The sequence below is a fragment of the Tamandua tetradactyla genome, chromosome 2 (assembly GCF_023851605.1).
Source record: "Tamandua tetradactyla isolate mTamTet1 chromosome 2, mTamTet1.pri, whole genome shotgun sequence".
Lineage (NCBI taxonomy): Eukaryota > Metazoa > Chordata > Mammalia > Pilosa > Myrmecophagidae > Tamandua > Tamandua tetradactyla.
Genome location: NC_135328.1, coordinates 99,256,466 through 99,269,702, shown reverse-complemented (window position 1 = coordinate 99,269,702; position 13,237 = coordinate 99,256,466). Strand labels below are relative to the sequence as shown.

The window sequence follows — 13,237 nt, the reverse complement described above, 5'->3', positions numbered from 1 at the left end:
CTTTGGGGTGCGTTGCACTTCTTGGATCTGTAATTTTAGGTTTTTCATAAGAGTTGGGAAATTTTCAGTGATAATTTCTTCCATTAGTTTTTCTCCTCCTTTTCCCTTCTCTTCTCCTTCTGGGACACCCACAACACGTATATTTGTGCGGTTCATATTGTCCTTGAGTTCCCTGATACCTTGTTCAAATTTTTCCATTCTTTTCCTGATAGTTTCTGTTTCCTTTTGGAATTCAGATGTTCCATCCTCCAAATCACTAATTCTATCTTCTGTCTCTTTAAATCTATCATTGTAGGTATCCATTGTTTTTTCCATCTTTTCTACTTTATCCTTCACTTCCATAAGTTCTGTGATTTGTTTTTTCAGTTTTTCTATTTCTTCTTTTTGTTCAGCCCATGTCTTCTTCATGTCGTCCCTCAATTTATCGATTTCGTTTTTGAAGAGGTTTTCCATTTCTTTTCGTATATTCAGCATTAGTTGTCTCAGCTCCTGTATCTCATTTGAACTGTTAGTTTGTTCCTTTGACTGGGCCATATTTTCAATTTTCTGAGCGTGATCCATTATCTTCTGCTGGCGTCTGGGCATTTAGTCAGATTTCCCTGGGTGTTGGACCCAACAGGTTGAAAGATTTTTCTGTGAAATCTGTGGGTTCTGTTTTTCTTATCCTGCCCAGTAGGTGGCGCTCGTGGCACATGTTTGTCTGCGGGTCCCACCAGTAAAAGGTGCTGTGGGTCCTTTAACTTTGGAAAACTCTCACCGTGGGGGGGGGGGGGTGGTTCGCCAGCCGAAGCAGCTTCGAAGAGTGCCAGCCAGCCCAGGGGTCCGAACGCGGGGGGGGTCGCCGACCACCACAGCCCGTGAGAGCGGCCGTCTGAATTTCCTAGTCGGCCCGGGGCGCCAAGCATGGCGGGAGGGCACCAGCCGCTGCAGCCCCGGGAGAGTGCACCGTTCCCAGCCAGACCGGGGAGTCACGTGTTTGGAAGGGAACCCCCCCCCCGGTCACCGTTCTCCACGGCCTGGGGATTTCCAATCCAATTCTCTCAGTTGGTCCGGGGGGCTGCGCGTGGTGGGGGCGCCAGCCGCCACAGCTTGAGGGGACCGCCTGCCCAATTCTGCTAGCTGGCCCGGGAAGGAGGAAGGGATGGACTCCGGCCGCTTTTGCCGCCCCGCCCAGGAAAGCCCGCGCCCCTCGGCGATCTCACCGGAGCGGGTTCTCTCAGCCAGTCAGCCGTTCCAGGATGGGGTACGCTCTCAATGTATTTTTAATGTAAGCAAATAAAAAATATTTAAAATACAAGGAGAAATGAACATTCTCACATATTATTTGATGGAAAGACAAATATATATAACTTTGTCATTTCTGGACAGATATTTTCTTAGTTTCCTAGAGCTGGCTTAGAAAAGTATTACAGAGTGACTTGATACAAAGTTCTGGACACAGGAACTCTTTTATCAAGGTCTTGGTAGAGCCATGCATTTGCTGAAGTCTGGAGGGTTTTTGCAGTGGTGATTCATGAAAAAACTCTCTCTCTGCCTTCAGTATGTGGTGAATATCTCTCCCCTCTCTCCTCTCCCCTCTCCATCCACATTTCTGCCCAAATTAACTCTCCATATGAGGATGACAGCTATATTACACCCAGCATTTCCAATCTGGCCTCATGAATACTAATATCATCAAAGATCCTTCTTCTAAATAGGATTACATTTATGAGACTGGGGGTTAGAAACTGAACATATCTTACTGAGGGACAAAATTCAATCCATATCTGTTATCAAACTTTAAGTCACATGTATGTTAACACTAGGAAGTTAAACTTTATTAATATTAATCCCTATAAAATAGTGAAGATTTTTGTTATAAAAGGCACAGTACACGGAGTGTCCATAGACTTCTGGCTAATAATAGACCAAAATGATTATTATTATGGTTGAATGGTTGGAAAATTCTCCTTGGTGAGGTACAGGGTCATCTCATTTCTATCCGACATTTCTACGGTTAGGTGTAGACCCATTTTTGCAAGATCTAAGCATTTTTCTATTAGCATTTTATATTTGTGACATCTATCAATTTTAAATTTTGGTTTAATTGTTTTTCAGAGAATATGAAGGACTAACCAAAGTCTTGTACAAGTTGAACACTTTCCTTGGAAGAGTTATTTGGACCCCCTGATTTTCCAAATATTTCAAAATATAAAAATCCCAGAGAAGGGAACATTTTATCCTGACTTGAATACATGTCCATTCCTACATCATTAATTATGACTAGTACATTTTAACCATTTTTAAGTGAACATTTCATTGGCATTAATTATTCACAATGTTGCAAATACAATGATGTGCTACCATCCATTCCTGAACTTTTCCATCACCCCAATCAAAATATCTGTGCCCATTAAACAATTAACTCTCCATCCCTCCCCACCAACCACCCCAGTGCCTGGTAACCTCTGATCTACTTCATGTTTCCATGAGTTTGTTTATTCTAGATATTTCATATGAGTGGGATCTCACAATATCTGTTCTTTTGTGTCTTGCTTTATTCACTTAGCATAGTGTTTTCAAGTTCCATCATGTTGAGGCATATATCAGAACTTCATTCCTTTATATGATTGAATAATATTCCACTTATGGATAGATCACATTTTGTTTATCCATTCCTCATGGATGAGTTCTTGTGTTGTTTCCACCTTTGGGCTATTGTGAATAACACTGCTATAAATGTTGGTGTACAAGTATCCAGTTGGGTCCCTGTTTTCAATTCTCTGGGGCTTATATTTAGAAGTGGAATTGCTGGGTTATAGGTTAATTCTAGGTTCAACTTTCTGAGGAACCACCAAACTGTTTTCCACAGTGGGTGCATCATTTAACCCTCCCAACAAGAATGCATGGGGGCTCCAATTTCTCCATATTCTTGCCAACCCTTATTTTCTGTAGTCTTAATAACAGCCTTCTAATGGATATGAAGTGGCATTCCCTTCCTTCTTAGCACTAATCTCCAATCTATAATTACTTTATTGATTGATTGTTCATGGACCCTACTAGAATAGCACCCCCATGAAGCCATCCATCTGAAGTATTATTATCTCCAGGGGTTGGATACTTTGGAGATTAAACTAGTTTTGTGGACCTGACCATCACTGCTTTGAGTTCCAAAGCCCACATAGGTAAGGCCTGCTACCTAAGCATAAACAAATGCTGCACACTGAGCCCGGAGTTCCAAAGTCAACATTTTTATTGTCAGTTCTGCCTTAGCTGTCTGTAGTTTTGAAAGCAAGAAAAAATGGAATCAACAATATTTCTCTTTCTAAATGTCTTTCATTAAAATCTACTTACAAAGTTTCCTGTTTTTCCTAAAGAGAGTGTATTTGAGGATGACCTAAAATGTGGGTTGACTATTTCAGCCACATCAGGGATAGTCATTTTGTTTCCGTGCCAACTCTTCTCTCACAGAGCAGAGAAAGGTCCCAGGCAACTATAAATAGCAGCCCAACAGATTTGTCCTTCCACTGAGGGAAAGGACTCAGCAACAAAGACAGACATGGGTGGTGAGGAGAATAAAGAATTGTCAGCCCAGTTTCTGCCCACACCAGGGCACATGGCCTTCAGGAATGCTGGGAGACCTGGCAGAAGGAGAAATCCCTGCCTTCACTGCCTCCAACACAGTGCATCCAAAATCTAAGTGGGTCTGGAAGAACCTCTCATTCACCCTTGAGTGCCCTCAGTCAGCAAACTGGGAACCAAAGTATGGGAACAAATATTCTCAAGAGTGCATACTTTTTGAGGAGTTCTTATTGGGGACCCCAATTCCCAGCCATGAAACTCTGGAAGAGAGGGGACTCTTCCTTCCCTTTGGAGCAGCCTTCTACCTTCCAGGGCCATCTTTCTTCCTCCTTGCTCCTCAAGCTCATGCAGGAACCTGTCCTCCAGGTTCACAGCACCGTCTCTCGGATGACACCAATCAGGCTGTGTGGCCGTTCAGCCTCAGCTCGCCGGGGCCTCCTCTCAGCTTTTGGCCTCCCTGGCATGACAAAGGTGCTCAAGTCTCCACAGCTCCACAGGTGCAGCAGGCCAGGCTCTCTCTGCAAGGGCAGCATGGGGGCCCGGGAAGTGCTGGGCTGCGAGGGGGCCATTATCTTTAGGAAAATAATGGGGAGGGAAGAGATTAAGCTGCATGAGATATAGTCCTTAGACTTGACCCTTATATCCACATATCTTAATGTTTTGTTGCTTTGGAAAAGAAAAGGAGGTATTTTCCCAAAGTGGAACCCACTTGAAATTCCAGAGATACTTATTTAACATACCGCCTCTTTTCTAAAATTCTTAAGAACTTTAGTCAGGTTGGAAAAAAACAGAAAGATTTCATTGCTACAGAGTTCCCCAAACTTTCTATTGCTTCAACCTTAGACCTGCCAGACTTAACTGATTTGCCTATTGCAACTTCCTACTTTATATTTAGCATTTTTTCTAGTCCCTTAGTTCCATTTTCCCTGTGGTCTAAGCCAGAGATTTTCACTGCACAGTACCAGAGGACCTTGTCAGAGACATGGATTACGAGCTCCCACCCATAGGAATTCTGATAGTGAGTCTGGACTGGAATTCCAGCATCTGTATTTTTTATAAGAACCTCAGGTGATTCTGATGCACTTGAAAATTTAAGAACTGCTGGTCTTGGATTGTGACCAGGTAATGCTGCATAAAACCATAAAATGTCAACTAACAACCAGGATACTTCTAACTGATCTGCTTCATGGAGCAACACCATAAACTACATAAGGTACAGTCCAATTTATTAGTAAAAACTCTTAAAGATGGTTCTATTTCTGGATCTATTTGGCAATATACCATATACATAACTTTATATATGTATATTTATATATATATATATATATAAAATATCATTTGCTTCTAAAAATAGCCCATGGGAAATTCTTCATCCCACTGGGACTCGGGAGAGGTGAACTGAGCCATGCAGTTTCCTTGAAAGCTTGACCATGAACTTACTCTGCTTTGAACAGAAAGTTGGAGAAACTGCAGAAGCTGCTATGGAAATGAGTTATCATACCCAATATCAATATAAAACTACCTGTTCTAGGAAACTGGCACTTGTGATAGCTTCCTCCATGTGCTCCTCATCAGACTTCAAAACGGTTTTAATGTTCTCTACAAGTTCATGGATGTCTGGGGTCATACTGCAAGAGGACTGCTCCAGGAACCTTGCCACCAGCAGTTTGGTGTCAATGTAAGATTTGTAATCTATTAAAGACCGTGGCCTGGAGCGCAGAGTTCTCGGTCTCGAGCCTCTCCTCAAAGTCACTGCAGCCAGCTCCAGTTTCCCATCAGTCTGAGTTGCTGCTTCACAGCTAAGCACGGGGATAGCTGTGGACAGAGACAAACAGCATTTACTCACAGTCCAAGTCCCTTTGAACAGATGCCTCTGCCTGAAACAGCCCAGTCCACTAAACTCAGCCTGGAAAGCATCTGACAAATGCTAAAAGCCATGCACATCTTGCCCTTCATTTTGCAGAAGGGAAAGGGGGGCGGGGATAAACCATGAAACAAGATTATTTCCTGAAGTATAGTTCCAATAGGACATGTCCCAAAACATGTTATTGTGTCACATAAAAACAACCCCTACAAGAAAGGCACATGATAAAGAAGAGTATCTGGAAGGCAAACTATACAGAGCAACAATTTCATGAGGTGATGGCAACTTGATGGGGATGGATTGGACAAGCAGACAAAGCATAGTGGACAGACGAAAGAATGTTCAAAGGGGAAAGGATGAAGGAGCCACTGAAGGAGAGCAACGGACTGAAAAGAGACTAGACTTGTGATGAAAATAATGCTGTTTACTTTGTACCTTTGTCCTAAACATCCTCAAGGGCATGTAATTGACTTATATTATCGATGCTTATGCCATGGCCGTGGTGTAGGTCTATGCATGACTATTACAGAAAAAGAAATTTAGGTGTAGAAAAATTCTGAAAGTGAACGAGGGCCTGGGGAAATCCACCTCTTTAACTCTGCAGGCCCTAAGTCCCAGGGCTACCTATATTGACAAGTGCGTAAGGATCAGCAGAAGGTTACTCCATTGTGAAGTGGGTGAAGTAAAACTCAGACCTGTCTTCCATGTGTCCATAAACCAGCCAGCAGCCTTCAATATACACAGCACTGGCAACTTCAGTCTGTAAAAGCCTGATTAGCAGGAATTTAAATATTCGAGGAAAAGAGGAAATAGGTAGAAGAAAAGGTGGAAGAAGAGAGCACTCCTTTTTCTCTGGAGGAACTTTAAACCAGGGCTAGAGGCCATCTTCTCAGGCTGCGATGTACATGTCACAGAGAATCAGTCTTCTGTAAACTCTCGCTAAACACACCATGTGTGAGGTCAGAGTCAGGGACTATACTTGAAGGTAACCTGGTCCCTTCCACAGTAGAGGGTTCAAACAGGTAAACACACGTCATCCTCGCCCCTGCAGAATGAGATAGGGTTGTAGAAAGATCTCCCAGTGTTGCACAGAGACCTGATTCGTACTGAAGCTGGCAGCTGGCCAGCTTGAGTCTTCCACGTGCTAGGTAGGGGATAAGAGACTGGCGTTGAAGTGGGTCCTGGAAATCTGAGAGGCCTGGCTGATGGGCCTGCTGAGGTTGCAGAGGCATTATTCAGTCCCAGGAGACTCCCCCAGAGGCCGCTGTAGAGACAAGAGGAATTTCCTCTCTGGATCCCACACAGTCTAGAGCTGCAGCAAACAATATGTGCAGTCAGAGGGATAGAACAAACCCTGCACGGACATGAAACAGGACCCAGGAGAGAAAAGGGTTAGAGGATCTGCAAACTTTTATCTGGATAGGATTTTAGGAGCGCATAAGCCAGCTACTAGAATAATTCACAAAAAGAAGCCCATGCTGGTAGAATTACAGAAGATTTGTATTTTCTTCCTTTATTTCCTCTGTATTCTACAGTTGCCTACAAGGAAGACATATGTGGAGGATGTTCAGGTATTCATATATTCAGAAAAACCCCGAATTATTCAAATACAAACAAATTCAAAACTAAGAGGGAGAGAGATGGATATGTGAGCATATGTTTTTCTTTCTAGCCAAAGTTCTTAAAATTAGGCCAGAATTAAATAATTTAGTCTACTCATACACAGTAAAAAGATAACAAATAATTATAGAAGAGAGGGTGAAAAAAATAGACCCCTCTGACTTTTTCCTTCAGAGAGGAGTTTTATTCTCACAGGACTGTAAGCATCTAGGAATCCAAACTAGATTTGCATAATTTTTTTCATGTAGTACCTCGCATGGTATCATGTGCAACCAAATATTTTTGATGCCAATAATTAAAAAAAAAAAAAAAAAGAAAACAGGAAAAACCCGCCAGTCTTAAGGACATGGCAGATGCATATTCCAATGTGTCCATGGAATATCTCATTTTACTAAGACCTTTCAAGACCTCTATCCTCCTTCAAGATACCTCTTAAAATGGGGGGCCGTAGGCTGGCCAGAGCCACCCACTGTCACCTGCACCTTTAGGGAAATAAACAGAGGGCTCTGCAAAGAGCCTTGGGAATGATGTCACCTCTGTCTGCCGAATGATGGAGCACAGGGTCACTCTTTGATCTAGTCTTCAGGGGCTGAAAGGCTCTGTGGGTCCTTGCAGGATGCACCAAATTTGAGTTGGGAGTTGAAACAGATGTGCTTTCTTCTCCAGGTGTGTTAGGAATGTCCCCACCTGATATTTTTTAAAAGAGGAGAAACAAGCTATTTTACCAGCTGCAGCCTTCACAATGTTGGGCAGAGAATACATGTAAGGCCAAATAGGCCAGGGTAATAGAGTTGGCAACTTTTGCTTTAGGTTGCTGGCCCAATAGATGTTTATTTCCCAACACTATGAGAAAATCTGCCTCTCCAAACCATCCCTCCACACCTAAAACAAAACACTTAAAAACTAAAGGCAAACTAAAGAAATTATGCCAAAACGTAAATTTTTTCTAAAGGTGCTCAGAACCTTCTCCAATGAAGCATCCTGGAGCAGTGCTGAAAAGCTCCTAGCCCCTTTAAAAAGTTTCTGACAATTCAATGAGGGTCTTTAATCCTGTATAGCTTAATGTAATGCCTGGATACACCCCAGAGTATATTAAGCAGATAATCAAAAACTATTAGCCCTTGATCTTGAGGCTTACTCTTGTGAAGCTTATGTATGTAGAGGAGAAGCTTAACCTACCTATGGGTATGCCTAAGAGTTACTTCTGGAGGACCTCTTTTGTTGCTCAGATGTTGCCCCACTCTCTCTAAGACCAACTCTGCAAGTGAAATCATTGCCCTCCCACTATGTGGGACATGACACCAAGGGGTGAAAGTCTCCCTGGAAGTGTGGGAGGTGATTCCTCCAGCCCTGGCACTGTAGGATCAACAATGCCATCCTAACCAAAAGGGGGAAAAGAAGTGTAACATATAAGGTATCAGTGGTTGAGAGTTCAAATGGAGTCAAGAGGCTACTTTGGAGGTTGCTCTTACACAGCTTCAGTTAGACATTGCTACCTATCATAACTCGCCAACCCCCAACCAAAACCATTCCAGGCAATCCTAAAGAACACCTAGGGTAATATATAAGATTCTACAAAGGTTCCATGCACTAGGGTAACTTCCCAGAAACCTACAACCTGCAGATGGGTCCCTGGACCAGATAAGTTCTAAAACCTAGAGGGCCCAGTCTCTCCAGAACATCAGCTAGTTTCATCTCCCTACCCCATATTACTGATAGCCCCTTCCAACATGAATAAGTTAGAATTGGCATAGCCCAAATACCCGTAATGAATGGGATAAAAAAATCAAAGTTGATGGTGGAGTTATACAGAGAAGGTAGGGTTTAACAAATATGATTGCTGAATCATTATATTGATGTTTTTCTTGGTCTCCATCTAGAGTTAAGGGCCTGGAATTGTGGAATTGTGGCCTGTGCTGAACTCTGAAATCTGTTCTGCATACTTACCTATAGGTATGCCTAAGAGTTACTTCTGGAGGACCTCTTTTGTTGCTCAGATGTGTCCTACCTCTCTCTCTAAGCCCAACTCTGTAAGTGAAATGATTGTCCTCCCCCCTACATGGGACATCCAGGGGTGAAAGTCTCCCTAGTGGCATGAGAGATGACTCCCAGGGATGAGCCTGGCCTAATAAGCTTGGCCCTAGCACTGTGAGATCAACAATGCCTTCCTGACCAAAGGGAGAAAAGAAGTATAACAAATAAAGTATCAGTGGCTGAGAGAGTTCAAATAGAGTTGAGAGGCTATTCTGGAGGTCACTCTTACAAAAGCTTCAGTTAGACATTGCTACGTATCATAGCTTGCCATACCCCAACCTAAAGAGTACCCAGGGCATTATATAAGATTCTACAAAGATTCCATGCACTAGCATAACCTTCCAGAAACATTCAACCTCCAAATGGGTCCCTGGACAAAATAAGTCCTGAAATGCAGACGGCCCAGCCTCTCCAAAACATCTACTGGTTCCATCCCCCATCCCATATTATCAACAGTCCTTTCCAACATGAAAAAGTTAGAAATACCTCTAAAGAGTGGGAGAAATATCAGAGGTCATGGTGGAGTTATACAGAGAAGGTAGGATTTAACAAATGAGTATGATTGCTGAATCATTATACTGATATTTATTTTAGTCTCCACTATCTTAGAGCACTAGAAGTAAAAACCTAAAAATGTGGAATTGTAACCGATACCAAACTCTGAAATCTGTTCTACAACAAATTGTTGTGATATGCTTTGAAATTTATTGCTTTTTGTATATGTTATTTTTCACAAAAAAAAGAAAAAGTCAATTGTGATGATAAATGCACAGCTATATAATGATACTGTGAACCATTGATTGTACAGTTTGGATGATTACATGGTATGTGAATATATAATATATATAAAAAAATTTTAAAAATACTTGTCTACCATGCAGGAGACCCAAGTTAAATTTCTGGCCCATGCACTTCAAAAAAAAGAATAAAAATAAAAAATGGTGCTGCAATAACAGAATAGTTATATGGAAAAAGAATAAAACGTGATCCCTCCTGTATAGCATACAAAAATAAATAAATCAAAAAAAATTTTTTAAGTTTCTGATGATTCAGGAAGAGCTTTGGTAGATGGAAGGTAACAGTGGCACAGTGGGCTGTGGGCTGACCTGGGGGCTGCAGACCAAATGCTGGTGGAGGAAGTATCGGCATCACCCAGGGCACTGACAGACGGAGAAGCTCCTGTTGGGTCTACTTTAAAGAGCAAGTGGCCACTAACTGAGTTGTTAAAATCACTCTGGGGTTTGTTGACTTCTATACTGGAAAATAAAATCATGTCCTTTGTGATCCTGAATTGTGATGTGGGAAACTTTTTTTTTTAAAGAAAAAAAGAAAGAATTACAAACATACTTAGGAAACAGAACATTGCTTTATAATCCTATTTAAGATGGAAGGTGAATAGATGAAAAGGAACCCATTCCAAGTGGCACTGCTGAAAAATTACCTACATCTAAAATAGCTCAGAGTTGATCCATTATTTATGATCTTTTGCAATTCTGTCCTGGTAGACAATTTCTGGATTATTTAAAACCTCCCCCAAAAGAGAAAGTTATAATAATGTTCCCTTAAATTACAAAGGTAAATGTAAACTGACCCTAATATTTAACACATGCCTGAAAATAAGAATTCACTAGATGTTAAGGCAACATGACCCGGGCCTTAGGTTATAAATTACGCAGTTCAATCTCTTAGCAAATCATTCTGCAATAAATGAAACTTACTCCCCCTCCAACACAGCCCATGTTATTTTAACAAGAGAAAGAAAATCTGCTTATTCATAAAAGATGCTAAAGATATTTCTTTTCTCTGTTCACATATTATCTGTCACTTGTAATCTTAGTCATATCATGGAATATTATTTAGACATAAAAAGGAATGAAGTTCTGATAGATGCTATGGCATGGATAAACCTTAAAGGCTTCATATTGAGTAAAACAAGTCAGGCACAAAGGACAAACCTTATACAGTTCCACTTTTATGAAATAACTAGAATATGCAAATTCATAGAGACAGAAAGTAGAGTACAGGCAGGAGAGGGAATGGTTAATTATTGCTTAATGTGTATAAAATTTCTGTTTGGGGTGATGGAAAGTTTTGGTAATGGATGGGGTGATACTAACACAACATTGTGAATGTAATTAATTCTACTGAATAGTATATTTGAAAAATGGTTAAAATGGAAAAAAAAGATGTTTTTAAAAAAGTTTAACTATATAGTTGATAGTATTTCTACAACTGGAAAGAAGGCTGTAGCTTGAACCATTTGCTCCAGGAATATCTGACCTCCAACAAAACACCACACAGATTGTTCTATCATATTTTAATCTTCTGAAAAGATGGAGCAACAATTCTCACAAGTTCATGCACCGATAACATCTATAGTACCTTGAGTTGCTTGTGTACAGATGGGTTCCAATGGGTTCATGCCAGCTTCTGATCCTTCTGGCATTTGGAATGAAGATCCCTGCATCACAAGGAAAAAGAGAACTGTTTTGTCACCATTCAGTTCACCTAGATTCCCATAAATGCCTTATAAAGAGAACTGCTGAGCATATCTCCCACTGTTGTCCTGAGGCAGCCACTTGTCCTACTTGCGGTCAGTGTACTGAGAAGAAGCTCTGTAGACAGTACCTGCTCCTGGCCTGTCTGGCTCACCACGGCTTCATATGGAGGGGGTGGGTCCAGAGGACAGAACACTTCCACACCTTTGATTCGGGCTCCATAGATGTGCGGGAGAGGAATGACATCAGGACCAACCATCCTAGGGAAAGCAATTGGCATGAGGATATGCATCCTACAGACTGTTGCCTGATCAGAGTGGCCCCTGAGTGCCAGCCTTTGCCTCTGGAGGGTAATCTACTGACTGTGGGGAAAACCACTCACCCCTCCATGCCAGTCTCCCAGACAGGAGAGGGAGAAGAATCAAAGCTGCAAATCTGGTGAAGTGCCCAAGTTTCCTTAGGTAGATGGGGCCATATAAATGCAATGCCATCATTCCCTTTCAAATCCCCTAGTCAAAATGTAAATAATAATCCAGAGAGACAGAAAGCAGACGAGTGGTTATCAAGGGCTGAGGGAGAAGGAATGGGGAGTGACTGCTTATGGGTACAGGGGTGATGAAAATGCTCTGGAAACAGACATGCATGATATTGTGAACGTGCTAAATGCCACTAAGGTGTACACTTTAAAATGGTTAATTTGTGTTATGCAAATTTCACCTCAATATAAGAAACAACTAGGGGCTCAGGAAAACCCTATTATATCCTATATTAGTACATGTGCTGGTTTGAAGCTATTATGTACCCCAGAAAAGCCATGTTTTAATTCTGATCCAGTCTTGTGGTGGTAGCCATTTCTTCTAATCCTGATTCAATACTGTAGGTGGAAATTTTTATTGGATTATCTCCAGAGACATGACACGCCTAATTGTGGATCTGACCTTTTAATTAGATGGTGATGTGACTCCACCCATTCAAGATGGGTCTTGATTTAGTTTACTGGAGTCCTTTGAAAAGGGAAATACTTTGGAGATAGTTCAATGCCGATGTAGATATTGAGACCAAAATAGCCAGAATCTGAAGAGAAGAAGTCTCCGGGCCTGGTAGATGCTAAGAGATAAAACCCAAAGTTGTGTCCCGGAGAAGCTAAGTGAATGCTTATAGGCGCTTAGAGAGGAAACCACTGGCATCAGAAGCTGGGAGCAACAGAACCAGGAACAAGGACAAGTAGATGCCAGCCACATGCCTTTCTAGACCACCCTTCCTTAAGCCAAGGTAACTTTCTCTGCTTGCCTTAGTTAGGATATATTTATGGCCTTAGAACTATAGACTTGTAACTTATTAAATTCCCTTTTTAAAAGTCATTCCATTTCTGGCATATTGCATTCCGGCACCTTAAAGAACTAATACAGTACATGACAAATTTTCTTTTGTCAAACTTATGGTAGAAACTCAGTATTTGCTAAATAAATATTTGAAAGAATGAGTGACTTTTTAGAGAGCATAAAAAAAGCTTAGAGACAAAGCAGCAGACTGTAGAAGGAATCACGGGGTGACTTTTTCCAATGTTGGCCATTCTACAAACATTTACTGAGTACTTGCTGCAAGCCAGAGGTGCTGGGATGTGATAAATTGAAAAATAACAGAACCAATCAAGGATAAT

General features: G+C 41.5%; 1 protein-coding gene across 6 annotated transcripts in view; it reads right to left on the bottom strand.

Annotated features, from left to right (window-relative positions):
- Positions 1-1,134: 1,134 nt before the first annotated feature.
- The window catches only part of ENTREP1 (endosomal transmembrane epsin interactor 1), a 136,402-nt gene continuing 124,299 nt past the window's right edge, over positions 1,135-13,237 (bottom strand). For 5 of the 6 annotated variants that reach the window (XM_077148375.1, XM_077148377.1, XM_077148374.1 and 2 more), the window contains 5 exons: positions 11,708-11,837; positions 11,462-11,540; positions 7,580-7,732; positions 5,084-5,376; positions 1,136-4,133 (listed from right to left, as the gene is read on the bottom strand). In XM_077148375.1, coding sequence (XP_077004490.1) covers positions 3,930-4,133; positions 5,084-5,376; positions 7,580-7,732; positions 11,462-11,540; positions 11,708-11,837 — 859 coding nt within the window. In that variant the 3' untranslated portion in view covers positions 1,136-3,929. Of the gene's footprint in view, positions 4,134-5,083; positions 5,377-7,579; positions 7,733-11,461; positions 11,541-11,707; positions 11,838-13,237 lie in introns of all 6 variants that reach the window. The other variant, XM_077148373.1, reaches the window with a different exon arrangement.